Genomic DNA, 24824 nt, shown 5'->3' on the forward strand with positions numbered 1-24824 from the left:
GGGGGGGGGGGGCGGTGGGGGAGTGTACTGGAGAACACTCCGTTATAAGGAATAATAGTGTATTAGTAAAAAGAGACTGCTACTAAAAGAAACAAGTTTTTTGTTAACCAACCAAACATTCTGGCACACTTATAATCTAATTAGTAAATTACTTTGTTACATATCCATCTCATATTTGGGAAAATACATCCTCTACCAAAGGTACAACACAAGTAAGGAGAGATATACATAGACACAATTATCCAACAGAATGAATAATAAAATTTACAGGCAACAGGATTGCTTTGCATTGTGCACTCCTGATTTTTTTCTTATGTAACTAGATATAACTGCCAAACCCTTTATTTCCACCTCTAAAAGAAAAACATTTTGATGGAAAGATAAGTAGTTAGCTTAACCATCCAGTAAGATCTCAACCAATATAGAATATTTCGAATCCTAATTAATTTGTCATTCTCCAGCAGAAAATAACAAAGTTATATAATTCTAATGCAATTCTACACTGATAATGTGATTTCAAGATAGTTAATTGTATTTGATGAAGAATAATTCAAAAACATGACAATTGGATGCCAGTGGAGGTTGTGTAATTAAACATCATAGAGTTTGGCAAACCTGTATGCATTCATTTATTGCATCCAACATACTTGCACAGATCTCTGTATCAGGTTCCTGCAAAATAAATAAATAAATACTTCAACACCCTCAAGAAGAATCATATAAACAAAAATTCCACACCATCAGAACATGAATATCAGGCCAAATAGGGAAAGGGGGCCACCTGCTTGGGGGAGAGAGAGGGGGGGGGGGGTGCCCATCCACAAGAAACCTTAAACAAAACAACAATCACCTTATGTAATGCTTCCACCAGAGCCGGAACAACATAGTCAGACAATTGCTTAACATAGGACTCATTACGACCTTGAGCTTGCCCCTTCTCCACAGCTAATTTTGCAGAACGCAGTAGCTCCGGCATGGCTTAAAAAAAATATTAAAAAAAAAAAAAAAAAAAAGATGTTCTCCATCAATAGATTTAGCAAGAATTGGAATGTCAGGAAAAGAAAAGGAGAGTAAAATAAAGTCAATTATATACCCGAAACAGCTGCCTTCCTAACTTCTTCATGGAAATAAAATTTGAGAAGTGGAACCAAAGTTGGGGCCACCTACATAACAGATGCATCAATCTGTAACTATCAGAGATGTTCAAAATCCCAATAAGAAAAATCCAAAAAATATGCACTTTGACTAACCTGATCAATCCATGGGAAGAATCCTTCTTTCAACTCATCAGCATAGCAACATAGCATATTACAAGCTGTAGCTTTTTCCTCCAGGACACTAGTCTTGATCCCTATCCTTTTATCCCCAAGAGTAATGGTCTCCATACTGCAACAGAACCACAACTCTTAGCATGATAACCAATACAATTTAGCAAGACAAACACCAGCATTGAGAGACAGCTTGCCTAAAATGCAATGATCACAGCATCAAAGAAAGGACTTCAAATGCAATAATATCATAGGCATTTAAATATGCAAGTGCAGTATTGTTTGCATTTGGGTGCACACAAGCATGGACACGTGTGTGTGTGTGTTCATTAATAGAGAGAGATTAAGAACATTAGAGAAAAGAGATCTAAAACAATACCTGTCAAAGTTGCAAAAATAAGGAAACCTTGATTTGCTTAGATAATTAATAAAAAATGTAGGAAAAAAATAATGCCAGAAGGGAACACAAAGACAGACATTATATACTGCATACTCATAACTCTAATTTTGTATGTATTAAATGAACTTAAAGGTATAAAAAATGTGCAGACCTTTCATCATCAGAGTCTTCAATATCATTATCGGAATCAGCAGATGTAATGGTTACATCAGGTTTAAGTTGAGCAGACTGAAGCAGTGGGGGCATGACAACACTCATATAAGGAAGAAAATCTTGTCCCAAACACTTGCAGAGTCTAGCCCATGCCTACAACATAATAGTGTAGGTATCATAAAAAGAAAATAACAATAATAATTGTTAGATAATACAATGATGTTTTTTGTACATATTAAATGATGACAACATACTTGTAGCATGTAACTTGTGGTTGGATCATCTGTCTCCATCTGAGATCCTTGCAAAGACATAAGCACTTCCATAACCTTGTGTTACCCAAAAAAAAGGGGAAAAAAAAAACATTAGATACAGTTGCCTATAATAAAGTAAATATAAAGAGAGAAAACAAAATTTTGATGGGGAAGAAAAAGACAGCAGCAAGTAAACCGGTTGCAAGGCTCAAATTACATCATCTTTCCCCATATGGAAGAACACTTTACTACACACTTGTAATGTTAAGTTATACGGTATTATATTTAAAGAAGAAAAATACCCATTAGGAGGTCCATATAAGTGAAAGGAAAAGGAAAAGGAAAAGGGGAGAGAGAGGAAGGGAGAAAATGTAAGACTTAGAGAATGAAATAAAGAGAGAAAACAGTAAAGGTTCTGGCTTTAGTCTCAATGAATAAAACAAACTAAGCAAATGTTAATGCTTACAAAAAACCATAGAAAATCGTTTAATGACCCTTGGGAGGAAACAAACTGAATTTAAAATGCATATTCTAAAAGAGAGTGAAGGGGTTGGAGAGAAAAGTGGTAGATAAGGGAGTGTTCTACTTATATAATGCTACTTACCTGCTTAGCATCATCCCTAAACTTCTCCTTTCCAACAGCCATTCCAACTAAACTAATGCACTCCATGGATTTTGCTCGGAGCATGCGGTTTGATTTGTCAGTGGCATTCACCAAGATTGCTTTCAGGTAAGGCATAACCGCATCATAGTATTTTTGGAAGTGCTCCTACGTATACCCTCAGTGTTAGACGGTCATTTGCTAGCAACAAAATTAATGACCAGATTATTTCATGAAGTACCTGAGATGAATCGGCAACTGATGCCAAAGCAGTCAGGGCACCCTCTTGCACCATTTGTTTCCCATTCTGCAAGATGCATATAAGACAATAAGGTATAGAAGAAATTATTCAATTTCATACAGATGTACTGATGGTAAAGTATTTTTGTTTGTTTGTTTGAGATACCTGCAGTAGTACAAGCAATTTGCTCACTATTCCATCTAAGTAGGGTGTCAAGATATCTGGAGTGCAGTTTTCACTGAAGTTGAGCACCGCTGAAGCAGCATGTGCCTGTAGATAAACAAAATTTTGAGAAAACAAAAATCACCCAGTAGACCTCAAGAACCAACAACAATAATGTAGTAAATACCAAGAGACCAAAGATTTCTGTATAAATGCAAAAACAATTCAACCACTTAATAGGTAGCATGGAAGCAAAATAAGGTCTTGCTATGTCATTCACAAAGAACTCTTAAATTTGTTATGTCATACTCAAAGAAAAAACATATACCATTTCCCTAAGATTGGATTTATAGACTTTATCCATTTAACATGCCAACCAAATGGATTTAGACAATAAAAAGGGATCAAAAGGGTGTTATTAGTCAAATTAAATTTATGTCTTGTTATTTGCTGTGTTATTTAAAGGCCCCCTCTTGCACCATTTATTTCAAACAAATTACCAAAGGTGCGTATAAATCCGTTGCTTCAGAGAACTATGTAGAAGATGCTAGATGCAATTTAGATTCCAAATACACTGGATTAAGTTAGAAGCCATGTGCAGAAAGGATGCCATCAGAAGCACAGTTAGAGGAAGGCATAGTCCAATTTTCTTACTAAAACGATAGTTAAGGGTGGGGGGATTTGAACCCTGTATTGCCAACGGAAACACTAGGAGGGGAACATCTTGTCAGTGTGGCTTGCACTTGGAGCATTACTCCAATTTTTTATCCAAGCATAAATTAAAAAGCTTGATTTCATCATTTTGATTTAAAATTACACCTAGATCAAGACTTAATTTTCAAAAAGAAAACATATAAAGAGACGTTGAATAGAAAGTTATTAGAATGTCAAACAATTATGAGAAAAAAGCTACATCTTTTAAACTAAACAGGAAGTTTATACAGAGTAATGCTCCAAAAGCAAGCCATGCTAACAAGATATTGGTATAATTACATTCCAATCCATTGACCACAAAACCTCATATTTACTAGATGGGTAAATATAAATTTCCTATTCAAGAGAACTTCACAAATTATCTATCACTGTTCACATGTATAATTAGGTGCAAAACACCACTATTTAACAATTAATATTGGCTAATTTTTGGACTCATTTAAGTTAGAAAGTAGCTAAAATCACTTCAAGAATTCAGTAGGTACTAGAAAACAGACAAGGAACTTTTTAGATTACTTATTTTTATATCTTAACAGCTTCTTTTTAATAAGCATTTTTATATCTTAACAGCTAAAGTGAAGGCTGCAACCAAAGAAAGTCCCTAGTAATATAAATTCCAGACTACCAGATCATTTTATTCAACAAATTTTATTCCTAAAGTTTCTATTGGCTCTAGCATGACCACTACTCACATACCAAGGTTTATTCCATTGATGACTGATGATCAACAAAAGTAAATAAGGGGGGAAAAATCTTATTCTAACACACATTAATCTGATCAGAGTCTAAAAGCAGGTGCAATCTATGCTAATACATTAGATTAAGCATTATCTGATTCTTGTTATATCTCATTGCTTTTTTTTTTTTGTTTTTTCTTTTTTGATAGGTAAGACACTAGTCTTTTTTGCAAGGTAACATAAGAACAGTTCATAGAGAAATCTAGACGCCAATTCAGGAAAAAGCACGAAATGCCAACAAAAGCAACTAACCTGTACTCTAGGATTCTGGAAATCATCCATAGATGCAGCAAGTGCTGGCAGCACCTGCCCATGATACTGAACTTGCAAGTCTGGACCCAAATCTGTGGACAATTGCCCAATTGCATTGATAGCTGCCCACCTCACACGGGGGTGTGGGTGTTGGAAAGAATTTAAAACCATTGCCAAAACATGGTCCAAGTTTTTTATCATCACCTGTATAAATAGGAACAGATAATAAAAAATCACTAAAACAACAAAGGAATATAATCCATTTAACTAGCAGAGAAAGTTTGATCTGCAAAACACTCTGCCAAGTAGAACATAATCATCATAAAAGTATAAAAGTAAACCGCAATAAACTTCATCAGGTGAACATAAGGTACAGAATAAGAATCACAACAAAGAAAAGTACTTCCAGTAGAGGTGTGTTTGCAAACAATGATAAGAATATTTCCATTTTCCATTAATCTATTTCATGTGGCATTATCAAATTAAAGTAACTGACCAAAAACTCAACTTTAAACATTGGGCTTCCTTCAATCTCCAAAACATCCCTATTCAAGTTACCCAAAAGGCAGTGACAGTGAATAACTAACGAAACACAATGGAGAACTCATTGCCAGAGTGGAATTCACTGCCAGTGTCATATCAAGCATGTGAAGCTTCTAACTACAATCCATACTCAAATAGTATTCTAAAATTAATTAACATCACCATTTCCATTACTGAATATTGATTATCAAAAGCCCATCATCTATTATATGACAACAAATCAAAAAATCATAGTTAACATTCTCTAAATTCACATTCCAAATATATTAGAACTAAAAAAATAATCACATTTCATTATCAGAAATAAGCAAACAGTACTAGCATTTCAATACCTTGGCGCAACCCTCAGCAATTTGTGCAAGTGCAATCAAGGCAGCATGGTGTTTCTGCCACTCAGGAGCTGCCAAATACACGGGAAGCTGCTCAGACGCCACGGGAACAATCGTATTGCCTCCCAAAGAAATTGACAACCGGTCCAAACACTCCTGTGCAACACTGTAATTGCTCGTCTCGCCAGCGTCCTCGTCCTCAGTCTCGGCGCTATGCCACGCAGGATCGTCCTCGATATCGAGGAGCAACTTCATCAGGATAGCAAAGAGTCTGCTTATGAATTGTGGCAACTTCCTCATCATCCCTGGAGCTCGCTCCCTCGCCTCCGCGAGGGTTATCACGAACTCGATCGCCAAATGCCTCGTTCCCTCCTCTAACCCGTCGGCTTCGGCTATCTGCAGCATCGATCCCACCACGTCCACAAGCTGCCGCCGTAGAAACCTCGGCTCGGTCCCGGCGAGCTCGATCAAAAGCTCCAAGGCCTCCTGCGCCGTCACCTCGTTACCGTTATTCAACGCCTCGGTCAGCGTCGTCATCATCGCCGGCAGGAGGTCCTGGAACCGGTCGCGATCAGCCGAACTCGACAAGCACTGAATGAAATTGATCACGGCATTCAACGCGGCGATCTTCACGTCGGAGCTCGACGACGACGTCAAGCACTGCAAGAACACGGCGTGCAGGTTCTTGATATGCGGAGCGAGCGTGTCGCCGATGTACTGCGACAGCTGCGCGAAGATCAGGAAAGCCGATTCCTGCAGCTTCGGAGAATCGGACGAGACGCATTGGAACATGAACGGCAGCAGCTCCGGCCAGCCGTTATCGGGCAAGATCCCGGAGGCGAGCTCCGAAACGGTGTCGCAAAGCTTCTTGGAGATCGACTTCGACTCCTCCCGCTGCAGCGACGACAGCAGAATCGATTTGAGCGAGGACTGAGTGGAAACGTTGAGGCGCGGCCAGAGGTAGGAGTCGTCGCGCGTGAGCTGCTTGCGGAGGAGGATGGCGGACATGGCGCGCGCCTCGAGGTGGGCGGAGAACTGGAGGAGGTGGGCGAGCTTGAGGGAGAGCGAGTCGGGATCGGTCTGCTTGCAGAGGTTGAAGAGCGACTCGGCCTGGGAACGGAGCTCGTTGGAGGAGGACATGAGGTGAGAGATCAAGGTCTCGAAGGGACCTGAGTCGGGGCCGAGTATGACGGCGAGTTGCGCTTGCTGCAACTGAGTCGACTCGGGATCCATTATTTTTTTTTTTTTTTTTTTTGTTTGTTTTGTGTTTTTGGTGAACGAGTTAGGGTTTTTGGTTATACACGAAAGCCTCTCTCTTATTTTGTGAGAGACAGAGAGAGAGAGTGTGTGTGAATGTGTTGTGTTGTGGAGAGAGAGAGAGAGGAGAGGTTAGGGATTATGAAGAAAGTGAAGGGAGCGAGTGGGGTAGGATATTTTAGGCAAAAGAGAAATGCTATGAATGGATGATTAGCTGTATTTTTATGATTAATAAAAAAAACCCTTTCCACACTTATTTTTGGAGGGAAATCAATTAATAATATTTACCATTCAAGACAAGCCCTACTTTTTTCCTTTTTCTTATTCTTATTTTTTATTAGCACATTTTTGGTTATACACGAAAGCCTCTCTCTTATTTTGTGAGAGACAGAGAGAGAGAGTGTGTGTGAATGTGTTGTGTTGTGGAGAGAGAGAGAGAGGAGAGGTTAGGGATTATGAAGAAAGTGAAGGGAGCGAGTGGGGTAGGATATTTTAGGCAAAAGAGAAATGCTATGAATGGATGATTAGCTGTATTTTTATGATTAATAAAAAAAACCCTTTCCACACTTATTTTTGGAGGGAAATCAATTAATAATATTTACCATTCAAGACAAGCCCTACTTTTTTCCTTTTTCTTATTCTTATTTTTTATTAGCACAATCATTTTTTTTTTAATAAAACCATCAAATTTAAAGTTTTTTTTTTATAAGTATAGTTTGATTTAAATTGTTTATTTGATGATAAATTATTTTACCAATTGATTCGGAGTTGGTAACCAATTCTCTCAAATGAATATTTTTTTATGGTTTTCTTTGATTTTTTAATACGAGACAGCAAAAATTTTAATAGTCTTTCTGTAGTTTAGTTTTTCTCAAATCGAATTGATTTGAGGGAAATTATGTTGTTCACAATCTTATAAGGCATGTTATTACAGCATTTTTTATATATAAAAAAAAATTTTGAGCTTAGCAAGATATTTAGAGTGTGTTTGGTCCAATTTATTTGTTTTTTGCTTTTTACTTTTTGTATTAGTTTCTTATGCTAATAGTTTAACTTTTAGCTTTTGAAAAGAAGCTAATTTTTAACTTTTTATTAATATATTTAATACATAAATTATCAAAAATTATATATTTTAGTATATAAAATATAAATAAGATTCCACAAAAGCTCAAATAAGCTTTTACCAAAAGCACTCTTAAAATTCAATTTTTTTAACTAAAAGATTATTGAGTTTTGGAATTCAGTGTTTCCTTCCACTATTGGATTTTTAATCTATTCTTGGATTAATGATTATTTTTTTATATTGATTTCTGTGTTTGATTTTCTGCTAGATTAGTAATAATAACTGTCACTATCTTTTACTCAAAAAAAAAAAAAACTGTCACTATCTTATGTGCTATGACTTTTGACCAAAATGAATGTTTTTCTACCAAAATTGTTAAGAGATTTTTATTTTATTAGCTTTCCGCATCTTGTACAGTTTATAGTTTACCACTTTACCCAATGTTTTTCCGACTAGACCATAAAAAATAAATAAATAAACCAATTGTATTTCCAACTAGATGACAGATTTTCTTATCCAACCAAAAAAAAACTAGATGACAGATTTTATGTAAACATCCATTTTAGTAAATGTCACTAATTTTATCAAGCTTCATAGCACTGTTACAACCAGCTGGATTTGTAAAAAAAGCATTATAATCAAAATATAATACAATTTTAGCTAAATTGATCCAAATACTTTACTTTTACCGTTTCAACAAACTTATATTTAGATACACCTGCATATAACTTCACATTTTTCTATATTAACAAACTTATATTTAGATACAAATCATATAATTAACTTTTTTTTCTATTATAGCAAAGACTAACATTTTGTTTGTTCGCTTTAAAATATATTCAAATAATGAAAACATTCTAAGTTGAAACACATTTTGAATACAATATTTTCAGGTGTTTGATGTGAGAGGTAAAAAATTTTAAGCACAAATCACAAAAACTAGCAATCGGTCCGACAACTGATGTCAACATTCTGATGTCTAAAACTAGCAATCCAGTCAATATAGTCAGCAATCCGGCAACCGAAATGACAATCTAGCCACCAAATAGAAAGGGAGAGCCACTACGTGTTTTGTGAAATATTTTACAAATAGTTTTACGGACAACGAAAAATATTTTCAAGTTTGGCCAAAATTTACAGTGAAACAATCATGGTGTTTAAAATGTTTCCTTGACCAAATTTTACAATGAAATGTTTTACACCCTTAAAGTTTTTGGTCATTTTAATTTTATCCCTAACCTTTAAAATTTTTGATACGCTCCCTTGACATTAGGGGTTGGTTTTGATTAGCAGCCCTCTATTTTGTCGTGCTCATTAAATTCCAACCAAGCATGTCAAATATGCTAATTGGCCTAATCAAATCATGTCATGCGGTTCCTCAAACAAAAAAATCATGTCATGTGGATTTACAATTACATGTACTTAAATAACTTAAAAACTATAAATTAAAGTAAATACCTTAAATTTGAAAAATGGCATAAACAAACAAATATATCGTAATTTTTTTTTTTACAATATTTATGGACTTTTTTCATTAAAATTTTATTTCTAAACAAACTTAAATAAAAAATAATCTCACCTCCTAAATCTCATCCAAACACAAAATAAACAAGATCATTACTATACGTTTTTAGACCCCCCCTAAACACAAACAGATTAACCCAGTTATTTAGCTAAGTGATTAACTTAAGTAAATTATTCAAATCTAGGTTAACACAAATAGATCATGTCATTAAACAGTGCGAAATATAAATAACATAACGATATGATAACTCAGGAAATCAACCTGATAAAAAACTTTGGGAGGATTTAACCTAGCTATCCTTAAGGTAAAACAAATCCACTATGAAAGAATTAAAGTTTTACAATAGCGACTTAGACCACTAACATCCTATTGCTACCTTGAGTAGAAAACTTACTATCACGACCACATGACAACTTCAAGTCCATGAACTACTTCTTTCTTAGATTCACAACCACAAGTACTCCCACTTGTGTTTTTCTTTAAACTCTTTATGCAGCAATTGAAACGATTGTCAAGTTCTCGACATCAATCTTGATATTGATAACCCTAAGTATGTATAAAGGTAAATACATTTAGATCTCGAAAGAGATTCACGCACACAACATAAACAACAACCTTAGAGAGCTTTTGGATACAAAACCCTAGATCTATAAAAGAGGCACAAGATACACTCTAATCTCTCTATAAAACTTATAAAAACATCTTTAGGGTTTCCTTTATATACCAGGAGTATTTTACTTGAAACCCAATATGTTTAAGTAGAGTTTGGGCTGAATTAGAATTTTGCAGAAAAATAAATTTGCACGTGGTTCGATAGATCGAGTCTAATTTTCGATCGGTTGAGTCTTGCAAATTTAGTCCAATAAATTCTGTAATCACTCGATTCCAGTTTTACAAATAAACATACTTTGAGCAAGCCTAAATCTAGACTCTATGTTTTGATCATGGTTTGCCAACATAATACAAATTAAAATTCTAATACATTAGTTTCTGAAGTCTTAGAACCTAACAATTACAATAAATTATTGAGCAAATCTCCTCACTTTCTTGTCTCACCCTCTCCATCTATTTCTCTCTCACCAATGCCTCCTTGCCCAACTCTCTTGTAACTTTCCCACCGCTCACCGTCATCATCATTAGACAATACCTGTGGCTCCAAATTTTCACACTTCATTTTCTCATTATAAGTGCAATCCAACAACCCAAATCCATGGATTTTTACTTGAACTTTTGAAACCAACTTTATTTCTAAAATATTTATAAATCATTCATAATCCACCCACAATCTCTCTTTATTTCTAAAATACTTATAAATCATATATAACCAGCTCATTTTTCTAGGAAATAAAGTGGCAATAAATTTAATCCCAAAAAAATAAAAACATAGTGGACAAAAGATTGTATATGCTACACATTTTCATTTTCTATCAACTTAATAGAATAAAATTTGAGTTAAAAAACAAAATAACTTCAATAGGTTCTAATCCTCAAATAAACGCCAAACAAGAAAGACAAAACAAGACAAATCAAAACAACACATCACTATTGATCTTATTTTAAATAAGGGTTAATCAAAATATAATACAATTTTAGCTAAATTGATCCAAATACTTTACTTTTACCGTTTCAACAAACTTATATTTAGATACACCTGCATATAACTTCACATTTTTCTATATTAACAAACTTATATTTAGATACAAATCATATAATTAACTTTTTTTTCTATTATAGCAAAGACTAACATTTTGTTTGTTCGCTTTAAAATATATTCAAATAATGAAAACATTCTAAGTTGAAACACATTTTGAATACAATATTTTCAGGTGTTTGATGTGAGAGGTAAAAAATTTTAAGCACAAATCACAAAAACTAGCAATCGGTCCAACAACTGATGTCAACATTCTGATGTCTAAAACTAGCAATCCAGTCAATATAGTCAGCAATCCGGCAACCGAAATGACAATCTAGCCACCAAATAGAAAGGGAGAGCCACTACGTGTTTTGTGAAATATTTTACAAATAGTTTTACGGACAACGAAAAATATTTTCAAGTTTGGCCAAAATTTACAGTGAAACAATCATGGTGTTTAAAATGTTTCCTTGACCAAATTTTACAATGAAATGTTTTACACCCTTAAAGTTTTTGGTCATTTTAATTTTATCCCTAACCTTTAAAATTTTTGATACGCTCCCTTGACATTAGGGGTTGGTTTTGATTAGCAGCCCTCTATTTTGTCGTGCTCATTAAATTCCAACCAAGCATGTCAAATATGCTAATTGGCCTAATCAAATCATGTCATGCGGTTCCTCAAACAAAAAAATCATGTCATGTGGATTTACAATTACACGTACTTAAATAACTTAAAAACTATAAATTAAAGTAAATACCTTAAATTTGAAAAATGGCATAAACAAACAAATATATCGTAATTTTTTTTTTTACAATATTTATGGACTTTTTTCATTAAAATTTTATTTCTAAACAAACTTAAATAAAAAATAATCTCACCTCCTAAATCTCATCCAAACACAAAATAAACAAGATCATTACTATACGTTTTTAGACCCCCCCTAAACACAAACAGATTAACCCAGTTATTTAGCTAAGTGATTAACTTAAGTAAATTATTCAAATCTAGGTTAACACAAATAGATCATGTCATTAAACAGTGCGAAATATAAATAACATAACGATATGATAACTCAGGAAATCAACCTGATAAAAAACTTTGGGAGGATTTAACCTAGCTATCCTTAAGGTAAAACAAATCCACTATGAAAGAATTAAAGTTTTACAATAGCGACTTAGACCACTAACATCCTATTGCTACCTTGAGTAGAAAACTTACTATCACGACCACATGACAACTTCAAGTCCATGAACTACTTCTTTCTTAGATTCACAACCACAAGTACTCCCACTTGTGTTTTTCTTTAAACTCTTTATGCAGCAATTGAAACGATTGTCAAGTTCTCGACATCAATCTTGATATTGATAACCCTAAGTATGTATAAAGGTAAATACATTTAGATCTCGAAAGAGATTCACGCACACAACATAAACAACAACCTTAGAGAGCTTTTGGATACAAAACCCTAGATCTATAAAAGAGGCACAAGATACACTCTAATCTCTCTATAAAACTTATAAAAACATCTTTAGGGTTTCCTTTATATACCAGGAGTATTTTACTTGAAACCCAATATGTTTAAGTAGAGTTTGGGCTGAATTAGAATTTTGCAGAAAAATAAATTTGCACGTGGTTCGATAGATCGAGTCTAATTTTCGATCGGTTGAGTCTTGCAAATTTAGTCCAATAAATTCTGTAATCACTCGATTCCAGTTTTACAAATAAACATACTTTGAGCAAGCCTAAATCTAGACTCTATGTTTTGATCATGGTTTGCCAACATAATACAAATTAAAATTCTAATACATTAGTTTCTGAAGTCTTAGAACCTAACAATTACAATAAATTATTGAGCAAATCTCCTCACTTTCTTGTCTCACCCTCTCCATCTATTTCTCTCTCACCAATGCCTCCTTGCCCAACTCTCTTGTAACTTTCCCACCGCTCACCGTCATCATCATTAGACAATACCTGTGGCTCCAAATTTTCACACTTCATTTTCTCATTATAAGTGCAATCCAACAACCCAAATCCATGGATTTTTACTTGAACTTTTGAAACCAACTTTATTTCTAAAATATTTATAAATCATTCATAATCCACCCACAATCTCTCTTTATTTCTAAAATACTTATAAATCATATATAACCAGCTCATTTTTCTAGGAAATAAAGTGGCAATAAATTTAATCCCAAAAAAATAAAAACATAGTGGACAAAAGATTGTATATGCTACACATTTTCATTTTCTATCAACTTAATAGAATAAAATTTGAGTTAAAAAACAAAATAACTTCAATAGGTTCTAATCCTCAAATAAACGCCAAACAAGAAAGACAAAACAAGACAAATCAAAACAACACATCACTATTGATCTTATTTTAAATAAGGGTTTTTTTGGTCTCCTCCAAAATCAAAATCTCACGATAGACTTTTTCATTAGCTGCAAGTTTGATAAATAATAAATAAACAAATTAAAAGATATGTAAAATATATTATCAACAACTTCATGGTCTAAAGGAATAAAGATTTAAGAATTATCCTAAACTCATGTTTTTATAGTATGTAAAAATACAAACATGATGCTATGGGTTGTGCTCCTCATGATCATTGTACGTTCCTTAAGAACCCATGTTAATTAAGCATAGGAAAATTCACAATGGTAATTGCCACAAGAAAACCCTTATTTGCATGTTTTGTTCTATTTGATTATTATAGACTTGCCATCTTGACCTTGGAATTAGACAACGTCGAGGACCAATTTTTTGCAACGGCCCATTCTAAAGCCTAATCAACAAAACGAGAAAATATAGTAATATACCATGTTTTGGTAATATCAACTCAGCATCTGTTTTGGTATTTTTTTTCTCAATAAACAAGTGACACCTGTTTCAAAAAATCACATTAAATTACTCCAATAAATGATTAATTTATCTTCCCGATAATATAGAAGATTGATGAGCCCATAAGTGTCTCAAGAAATAGTAAAGTTGCTTTAAATGTTTTGTTGATATAATCCCTTACAAGGAAGTCAAAAAAAAATTAAATAAATAAATACAGGGAAGCCAACCAAGTAGCCTACAATGACCAAATTACCCAAAATCCACACTGAACAAAACTAATTTAATTTTTTCATAAACACATGACTTAATTACAAAAACTCTTAAATAAAATAAAAAGAGAAGTAAATAGAAATTTCTACGGATTTTCGACATTCTTTGAGATCTCTATCAAAGCCAAGTAGTTGGGATCATTGAAGCAATGTTTGACAACCTTAAACCGCTCTCATTTATTATTGTACCACAAAACAATGTTTTTGGGCCAAATAAATTAAAAGCCTCGCGTGGATAACCTCTCTCAATCTCCCTTATCTTCTTCTTTCATTTTTTTTTCCTTCTAAGAATGCAATCTCCCTTATCTTATCGCTCTAAATTTTCCTATTTTGAAGCTCATCATCGTTGCCAAGAACCTTGTAATTCAATTGACACATCTTAGTGTTTCAAATAAAGACATACATATGCACTTAGATCAGACTAGACTAAAATTTCTATATTGTATAAAAAAAAATAGAGACATACATGATTTAAATCTCTCATCTTCCATTATAACTATTGAATTTATTTTTTATTTTTAAAGTTCATTTCCTTTGCATGTTGTAATTATGCTCTAACTCCTTCTATTCATAGGTTAATGCTTTTGTGTTCAATTTTGTAGACAAAGTTGCTCCCCTTTGTAACTAATTGAACATTTTTTTTTATTGGTATCTTAATCTGATGATGAAAAGCTATTATTCGGAATAGATATTATAGGTTGAAACTCTCTAAAAAAAAAAAAGATTTTGAACGTTTTTTATTCTTCATTTTTTAATTTTATAGCGTAATGGCCTCCTAGCTCAACCAATTGAACTATAGTCCCAATTAAATAAAATAAAAAAGTAATAAACTATACATCTTACATACATAAAAATTATTCACACATAACAATTAACATGTAAGATAATAAAACAAAAAATTAAAGGAAAAAACAAAAAAATAGCAGATGTAAGACTTTAATGAGTAGTATTTTTTATGATGTTTTGGATGGGCATGTAAGCCAATTATTCATCATCAATTCATTATCTCCTTAATTTATTATTATTATTTTACAAATAGCTCCTTAATTCTAGATAGACAACAACCGACACCGAGTTTTAGGATATTTTGCATTTCTTCATTCACAGCTAATACCAAAATTCTGACCATCGCTAGAGCTGTCTTTTATTCTGCTATCAATGCATCATAACAACGCATTATATAGGGTCCAAGCCCATATAAACAAGTTGTACAAAGCCCACGAATAAATCTGATAAAAAATTATAATAGGCCTTCTAACTCCATAACCGAGTTTAAGCTAACTCATTTTTAGAAGCCCAACATAACCTAAAAATTCAAATTTTCTCCCACCATGACAATGGAAACAATTTATTTATTTGTTTATTATTAGCATTATTATTATTATTTTTTTGTGTACAGCAAGTAGGGAAAGAGCAATAACCTAAATAAATCATTTTATTTTAGCGTGTTTATACAAACTAGTAATAAGCTTTTTTTTTTTTTTTTGGAGAAGCAACTAGTAATAAGCTTTAAATTAAATAAACATTATTTCCGAGAGAAAATTACCACTCTAGATAAAGCTCACCACAAATCAAAAAAATTTTTTAGATTCACTTTTAGTACATTTCAAAAATACTTAGAAAAATATTCTTTAACATTACTCATTCAGCGAAAACTAAAACAAGACTCTCCAAATAAATAAATAAAACTAAAACTAAAATAAACACACCTATGCAATTAAAAATAAATTCAAATATAAAAATGGTGATCCACCCTTTCACTCCAACTTTTCATTGTCCCTTGGCAAAGAGGGGGGAGAGGGGAGCCTAAATTTTTAAAAATTCCTTCCACTTTTTTGCAATCTCTATGAAAAATAAAAGATAAATACTAAGTGTGCATATGCTTATCTATACTTTCAGTTTTTTTTGCTAACATGCATGGGTCTCACTGTACGTTTTGATACTATTTATAAGTTCTACTGTACTATTTAGCTAACTCTTAACTTTATCTACCGTATTTTCAGCAAAAAAATTTCAGTTTCAACTAAATAAGCTGTTCTCAAATAGACACTAATTTATACACATTGGCCCCCTAAGAAAATAGTTTGATTTTGCCGGTGCTTGAAATGATTGACCTAACAAAATTATGTTAAAATTACATTGTTACCCTAAAGACATATATGCAGGTTAATGAAGTGAAATGGTATGTATGGTATGAAAAATTTATGAATTTTTTTTTTTTGGGTCTTAGACTTGGTATATCCCAAAAACCTTCAACTAAGGAACTAATCACTGTCGCGATGGGTGGGTAGAGGTAAATCACTGGCCCAAAGAGTTTTTTCAAAGTGCTAGAATCAAACTCGGGCTTGTTTACCTCTATTCAAGACAACCATTCAGCCAATCCCACTGGGCTAGTTTATGAGGTTTTTAGATCTACTCCTTGGTTCTCTTTGCTTCCCTCAATCCAAACCGGTTTTAGGTTCTCCAATTAAATCATTCCACTCACATTGGCCTAAACAGTATCAAAACATCTGCAAATTGAAAAAAGAAAAAAGAAAAAGGCAAATTGCAAATTACAACTTAAAGTTTGGTTCTGTGCAGCTTAAACGACACCGCTTAAACGAACCCATCCCTTCACTAGCCACTAGCCCAGCCACCTCTCCTCTGCTCTCCACCCAGACCGTGACTCAGTCTGTCGAAGGCCCCAGGTCAGGTCCAAGGCAGCGGCGACGGCCACGCTGACAGTAGGTTCTCTCTGTCTCTCTCTCCTTTTGTTTTCTTTGGTCAATGTGCAATTTTTTTGGTTGGATTAAAATAGCTGAAATTATCTTTGGGTTATGGAGTTGAATGAAGTTACTACGGAATCAAAGAATGTGATTTTATCGTTTGGAATTTTTTAGTTTTTGTGATTTTTAACACTTTTGTAGTGAGCTATAGTGTTAGGTGTTGCAAAGTGTTTTGAGTGTATATATATATTGTAGGCTGTGGGTTGTGCTTGAGCTTGTGCTCTGCTTTGTGTGATGTTTGTTCTGGCCAAGGTTTTTGAGTTTCCTTGTTTCCTATGTTTTGTGGTAATAAAATTTGTTGTCTGAATTATCAAAATAAGATTTTAGTTTTGTATTCCGAAACAATGTTTGAAAACTATTTAGACATTTTCTCAAACACTTGGTGAGCACTCGTTAATGTACCTGAAATTTCATCTCATAGCCAATTTCATTCACTTCATAAATCATGGTATTCATTTAAAGTTACAATAGCTGTTTCTAAGCATCTTTCTTATTCATAGACTGATTGAGGCCTTTAGATAATCGGGAAATTATAATCGCTCGTAATGTTTGTTATCTTGTAGTTTATTTTATATTTGGATGTAATCGAATTGGGGCAATTTCAATTGAAAAAGCAAGCAAGTATGGTTTGGATTTTTAAAATATTTAAAGATTGTGCATTTATAAATTGGCTGTATATCTTTGGGTTATGGAGTTGAATGAAGTTACTACGGAATCAAAGAATGTGATTTTATCGTTTGGAATTTTTTAGTTTTTGTGATTTTTAACACTTTTGTAGTGAGCTATGGTGTTAGGTGTTGCAAAGTGTTTGAGTGTATATATATTGTGGGTTGTGCTTGAGCTTGTGCTCTGCTTTGTGTGATGTTTGTTCTGGCCAAGGTTTTTGAGTTTCCTTGTTTCCTATGTTTTGTGGTAATAAAATTTGTTGTCTGAATTATCAAAATAAGATTTTAGTTTTGTATTCCGAAACAATATTTGAAAACTATTTAGACATTTTCTCAAACACTTGGTGAGCACTCGTTAATGTACCTGAAATTTCATCTCATAGCCAATTTCATTCACTTCATAAATCATGGTATTCATTTAAAGTTACAATAGCTGTTTCTAAGCATCTTTCTTATTCATAGACTGATTGAGGCCTTTAGATAATCGGGAAATTATAATCGCTCGTAATGTTTGTTATCTTGTAGTTTATTTTATATTTGGATGTAATCGAATTGGGGCAATTTCAATTGAAAAAGCAAGCAAGTATGGTTTGGATTTTTAAAATATTTAAAGATTGTGCATTTATAAATTGGCTGTATGTATAACTGTATAATCTTCATTGGCCTTTTTGAGCTTTGAATTCTGGAAATAGGTGTGCTGGTGAGGGTCTCACATGGGTTCTAATACAGTTAGTCTAGAAACAAATTTTTTTTCTCTTCTCCACAATTGTTGGTGTGGCCTGTTGTGATCATTGAATAATAAAAAGTGTTGTCAGCGGTGGGCACTTATTAAAGCAATGTTGCCTAAATCACAATTTATCACTTTAGTAAGTTGTGTTAAAAGTTATTTCCCTATCATTGCTCATTACGAGGATTTCTAATTCTTTTTGGGCAGCGCTTTTGTATATATCATGCCTATATAAGGGTCTCCTCTTTCGATCAATTTTCTTATTACTTTTGAACAAAATCATTGCAGGTGACCAGAGCTTGGTGAAGAAGAGTACTCTTTTTTTATTTTTGGGGACCCATAGCTGAATCCAAAATTTTGAGACTAAGGCTTGGTTGTTGTTGTATTTTTCCTTGTTTTTCCTTGAGTTATAGTTTTGTAGCCCAGTGGAGGCATTACAGAACATGAAAGATGATGCTTAACAGGTTAAGTAGGCGTTGCTTTAGCACTGCTGCTCCGCAACCATGGCTCTTTGTAGGCTTGGGCAACCCTGGAGATAAGTATAGAGGAACCAGACACAATGTAACATACAAAATTTTATGCATCTCAAGACCCCAATTTCAGTTTCTTTAAATTTTATTTAACTTCAAAATACATTCTTAACTTGGTTTGTATCAGGTGGGGTTTGAGCTGATTGATGCATTTGCTGAATCACAAGGGATTTCAATGAACAAGGTTCATTGCAAAGCTATCTTCGGCCAAGGCAAGCTTGCTCACTTTGTGTATGTTCTACAATATTTTTTCGTCACTTTGTGTCAAATTCATTGATATTTGGTAATCAATATCAGGTTTTGTTGGTGAAGTCCCTGTTTTCCTTGCAAAGCCTCAAACTTACATGAATCTTAGTGGTGAATCCGTAAGTGACTGAGACTTTTAACTTTTACATGAAACTTGATATTGCACCAATAACAACGAGGGCAACTATCTTTGATGTGATATGGACGGTGCTTTCTTTTTTAAAGCTTTACTCTGCACCATACCTGATTTCTTCTCTGATTCTCACTACTAGATGAATACTAGCCTACTGAATTAGTGAATTGTGTTAGTGATGTTAACTTTTCTTTATGTTTCAATTCTCACAGCTATCAGTTTTATGCAATGACTTGTGCATTTCTTCTATTAATTGCAGACTGGACCACTTGCAGCTTATTATAAGTTACCTCTTAATCGTGTGCTTGTGGTAATTATTCTATTTAATGGAATTTAAAAAAGTTCTGTTTAATTGATAACATTGATGTCACTGTTCTTTACAAGTTTTTTATGGTTGTAGCTTCATGATGACATGGGCTTGCCTTGTGGGGTGCTTCGTCTTAATGACAAAGGAGGTCATGGAAGCCACAATGGGTATGTGGGGAAGATAATGGTTGTGACTGTTTAAGCAGCTTTCATTCCTCATGCATAAGTTATCATGACAATTATGGTTTGGCTTTTGCACAATGTTGCTTGATATGAATTTAGATTTGCTCAAACACTTGGGAGTTTCTCACTCTTATAATTTAAATAGCCTAGTATTGCGAGACCTTGACTATTGGAAAGGCAAATGATGAAGAAGATAAAAGACCGGAATACTGGAACTGGAAGGCATATGATCCTTTATTTGGAAACAAATGAAATGAGAGATGTGGTGTATGTTTGATATAACTACAAATGGATGGATCAGCATAAGATTTTCTATTTGATGCTAGGATGGTACTCTGGTAGCATGACATCTAAGCATGTAGATTTACGCTAGGAGAGGTATTGGGTATATGACACAGGATAGGACAGTGTGGTATATTCAGTTGAGGGTATGTATTTAGGAGACAGCAGCCAGAGTTGAGGGATTTTGTTTAGTTATTAAGAAGTAGGAGATGGAACCTTGTTTTCTTTATCTATATAAGATGGGAGGTAGAACTTGAAAGGGAAAAGTCATTACCATTGTGAGATATAAAGATAATCAGAAAACAAACAGATTATATTGTTTTGTGTGTGGTTATTGGAAGCATGGTGTTACTCTAAATGCATGTTTGTTCTTATATTTTGACTAGGCTTGCTGCTATTTGAATGATTCCGTATTTCATATTAATTTCCTCCTGCATAACTTTTATGCATCATTACAAATGGCTTAATTTGTACACAAGTTTAGAGAGTGCAAGGATCTAGTATTTTTTTTTCCCTACTCTATGTCCTGATTTAATAGCCCTTTTTTTTGGGGGGTTTGGTAATTAATCTGATAGCCTGCATATAATCTCTAGTTAAATCCTTATGAATGTGGCTTGTGACTACTTGTTATTGACCACCATGTTTTGGTTTTAAAATTTTGTACTTGAAAATTTTAAATAAGGATTAATTTTGCAGAGGGTCTTTGATATATTACATTGGGACTTGTTGAATTAGTATTAGAATTGACCACATTAGGACTTTGTGTGCTAACTTAGGACTTGGTTGGAAGGGATGTGCATGTAGCTCATTTTTATTGGATAAAAAGCATCATATGCTATGCAGTTGCATCCCTTCTAGCCACACCCATACATGCAGATTTCTTTGTGAGTGCGTGTTTTGGGTGTAGTCTGAAAACAGAAAGTATGCTACTGATTTTTATTCTCCAACTGAGAGTGTTGATATATGTCCTTTTTAATCATGAATTAGTGGAATTGGGATTGTTTCTGCATAGTTTTGGTGTTGATTTTAAGTGCATTTCGTGGAACATCTGTACTCATATACTTTTTTTTTTTTTTTTTGGGTTATATTTAAACTAGGCTGAAGAGTGTGATTGATCAATTTCGAAGGAACAGAGAATTTCCTCGGCTAAGGATTGGTTAGTTTGGATGCTCATAATGTAAATGCAATTCCTAACTGCTTTAATTCTCATTTTGTACTGATAAACTATTTTGATTATCTTGTTAGGTATTGGGAGGCCTCCTGGACAAATGGATCCCAAAGCATTCCTGCTTCAAAAGTTCAATGCAAGGGCTCAGGAACGAGTAAGTTGCAGTTACTTAATCTCAATTGTGTTAGACAGCAGTGTAGTTAACCTGTATGTTCAAGACAACCTTATCCTTATTAGGATTCCAAAACCAGTTAATAGAACCCCTTTTTTTTTTGGGGGGGGTTAATCGAAACCATCCACACTAAACTATAGCGGCATTTGCAAGATGCAACCTAAAATTTTAAATTTTGCGATCAACACCCTAATTTGATGTTAATTTGCAATGGATAGCTACAATTCATCTTTAATATTTATTATTAATATTTTATTGTTATAAGTTTTGATTCCCCTGGGGAGGGGGAAGGGGAGCTTCAAACAACAAATAATAGAAATAGTTAAGGGCGTTTTGGAGCATTTTGCAATCTATTTTATGTGAATTTGGATCTTTTTTATATCCAATACATATGAATTTCACCATATTTTCAGATTGAAAATGTGTTGCAGATTCCAAATTCAGGTTCTAAATGATATTTGATTTGAATCGTTATCTAAGGTCTGTTTTGTTTTACAACATCAGGCTATAAATGGAAGTTCAGTTCTAGTTCTTGCTTGTCATCTGACTTAACTATTTTATGAATTGACCTGGGCATGGTGTGCAACTTTTGCTCTTGGTTGGTTGAGTAATGTGCTATGCTTTTTTGTACTAGATTGATACTGCTATGCAAGAAGGGGTTAGCGGTTTAAAGCTTCTTTTATCTAGAGGATTGACAGAGAGTGCAAGAAGCTTTAACAGGGAGCAAAAGTACAAGCATATAAGATTGCAGACTATGCCTACATGACAACATTATTACTTAGGGGGAGGTTAGAGACACCATTTTGGCAAAGACCGTTGGTTTCAGCTTCACTTATACAGGCTGTTCTATCCATTCCTCCACGGCTCTGCCTTTATTATTTCACTGTTAATAATCCATTTTTTTAAGGTCTACTCAACTTACTGATCGCTATTACACCATCTTTTTATTTTTTTATTTTTTATAATCATATTACACTATCTTTCCAGTAACTCTTGTCAAACTACTTTCATAAAATTGCAAAGCTCAATGACACTAGGCTAATCACTGTTAATAAATAAATAAATATGACGCTATAGGCTAATTAATTCTGTCATTAACTTATCTTGACATACTACTGACTTATGTTCAGCTAGAAATTCAACTAGATCGGTTAACAAAATCCAACTACCCAAAATTGTTTCATTTTTGCTAGAACTGCTTAGTCTATGACCATGAATTGATACACATAATTTGGTAATGAAATTGTCACGTATTATTTAATATTTTATTTGGGTGGTGAAAATAAATTTGTTGTAAGGTGAGAAAAACTCTAGCTGTGATAAAGAGCTTTGTGTGTTTTATTTTATATATGCAAATATATTAACCATAGCAAAAACAGAGAGGAACCTTAATATCCCAACTAGTGGTACGATCAAAACTGCAAAATTGACCTTAAAAACTTTAGGCAATGCAAGATAACATTCTTATGGGAGGAGATTCAATAGAAATGCAAAAAATAAATAAACTGCTTCAGAAAATTAAATTAAAGTTATGCACCTGTCCAATAAGGCAATAAGTGGAAAATATAATCATGGTGGTGATCCAAAATACAAAGCCATGGTATTGCAGTCTCGATATGCAAAGTGCAAACAGATCCCATTCTTGATCCATCCAATAGACCTGTAGGCCTACATTACATTGAGAAGTAAAGCAAAGGGCATGATGAGTAACAACAAGCTTATATGCGCAAATTATATGAGCAAAACAACAATATCTGATGTACTGGTGTAGCAAGAAAAATGAAGAAAACAAACGATTAACTACTATTTTGCTTTGCTTGCCATTTTTGACTTGACAAATCATGTTCTAACTTCTAGTGGGATTAAGGCTCATTGATCACACCATTGTGTCCTCCACATCTAAACCATTGAATGGAGCCACGACTAGCTTATGGTGATCAAGAGTAAGCATCTAAGATTAAATCAAAACATGAAAAGGTTAATTAAGAGAGAAGTGATTACCCCTCACATCTTAAGGCAAAGTCCTTACTGAGTTTACATTCACTTAGATCAATGCATTTTTGTGAAGCATCATAATGTGATTCTACATTCACTTTAATGATTACTCAAATAAAATAGGAAACCGGCTTTACTTGGCAAACTTCTATTAGACTAGCTTAATAAATAAATGAGAATTATTTTCTCACACTCATTGATGTACACTCCATACATATAACGTCTATAATTTCACGCGCAATGTCTATATATATAAAATTGAAATCTATATTAAAAATGTGAAAATAGATAATGTATGTGAACAATGTGTACAATAAGAAGTGTGAGAGAATGACAAGACAACTTAATTTAATGGCTTCCCATAAGGAAAAATTGAGAACAAAATCAGAGTTCAAAGCCACTAATTGAAATAGTCACCAATGGCATTGTTGCTCAAGAGACCAAGATGACACAACCCGGTATTATGTTCCTACTTCCTACACATTGAGAGTGAAATGGGCATTTGGAAAAGTGTGTTACAGCTAAAGCTAAAGCAGTACATCTTGGGTTGACAATAAAAATACTTAATTAAAGGAACAAAACATTGTAGATCTCTTTTTTTGTGCCAACAAACATTAAGGTTATTGTTTTTTGCTTACACTCGAAGGAAAGGAATAACTACCAAGCAAAGAAAATGACGAAGGAAAGGAATAACTTTTACATTTTCAAAGTTCAAACCTGACCACAAGAACCACGCAAGCATCAAGAAGAAAGTGGAAACAGAGAAGAATTGCAATCAAACAGAACCCAAATCAAACAAATAATCCAATCCAAGCTCAAATCAATGAAACATGAAGGAGGTTGGCCCACCTTCTTGTAATCTATCTCTAGGAAGGCCTGCTAAAGAAATCCATGGATCCTTGACTGGGCCCAACTACCCTTAGAGCAGAAAAAGGTCTTTTGAACTTATAACAATTTTCTATATGTTTTTTTTGGTTAAACTGGAAAATAATATTAATTTATGAAATTTATTATATAATTATGTTCAAATTTTAAAAATTTTACACATTTGTTTGAAAAATAATAAATTACTACATAAAGAATTTAAACTCATAATTTTTTTGAAACGTAACAATAGTTTTTATATGTTTTTCCATTGAATTAAAACTTTTGCTTCGTTATTTTTTTAAATCCTTATTATTATTATTTTTTAACTTTGGATATTAGGGCGTGTCTCCTAAATGTCAAACCTTGGATACGTGTAGAGTGCAAGAATTAGTAAGGTTGTTATAAAAAAAAAAAAAAAAAAACGTCATTCACAATAAGCATGTTAAGAGCTTGCATCGGTCAATGCAAAATAGAAAAAAAAAGGTATTTAATCTTACATATTTAAGTTCTAAAATCACTCATATTAGTCAAGTTAAAAATA

At 33.5% G+C, this 24824-nt stretch overlaps 2 protein-coding genes across 3 annotated transcripts in view; one reads left to right on the forward strand and one right to left on the reverse strand.

Moving 5' to 3' along the window:
* LOC112004728 (uncharacterized) overlaps positions 1-7058 on the reverse strand; it is a gene marked incomplete at its 3' end in the record, with an annotated part of 10050 nt that extends 2992 nt beyond the window's left edge. The window contains 11 exon segments of the mRNA XM_065782880.1: positions 616-672; positions 851-978; positions 1094-1163; positions 1251-1386; positions 1820-1974; positions 2076-2150; positions 2680-2844; positions 2918-2983; positions 3083-3187; positions 4783-4986; positions 5658-7058. Coding sequence (XP_065638952.1) covers positions 616-672; positions 851-978; positions 1094-1163; positions 1251-1386; positions 1820-1974; positions 2076-2150; positions 2680-2844; positions 2918-2983; positions 3083-3187; positions 4783-4986; positions 5658-6887 — 2391 coding nt within the window.
* Positions 7059-16690: 9632 nt separating this feature from the next.
* On the forward strand, positions 16691-22411 carry LOC112004741 (peptidyl-tRNA hydrolase, mitochondrial). 2 transcript variants are annotated; one of them, XM_024036975.2, is made up of 9 exons: positions 16691-16971; positions 18690-18962; positions 19059-19143; positions 19229-19296; positions 19570-19620; positions 19711-19784; positions 21179-21237; positions 21327-21403; positions 22056-22411. In XM_024036975.2, exons 2-9 carry the CDS (start codon positions 18852-18854, stop codon positions 22185-22187), a joined length of 657 nt encoding a protein of 218 aa, XP_023892743.1. In that variant the 5' UTR covers positions 16691-16971; positions 18690-18851; the 3' UTR covers positions 22188-22411. The 2 variants fall into 2 exon arrangements, with proteins under 2 accessions (XP_023892743.1, XP_023892742.1); XM_024036974.2 differs by having other exon boundaries at positions 16691-16967.
* Positions 22412-24824: the final 2413 nt, after the last annotated feature.

Source organism: Quercus suber, unplaced genomic scaffold, assembly GCF_002906115.3.
Source record: "Quercus suber isolate HL8 unplaced genomic scaffold, Cork oak 2.0 scaffold_320, whole genome shotgun sequence".
Classification (NCBI taxonomy): Eukaryota; Viridiplantae; Streptophyta; class Magnoliopsida; order Fagales; family Fagaceae; genus Quercus; species Quercus suber.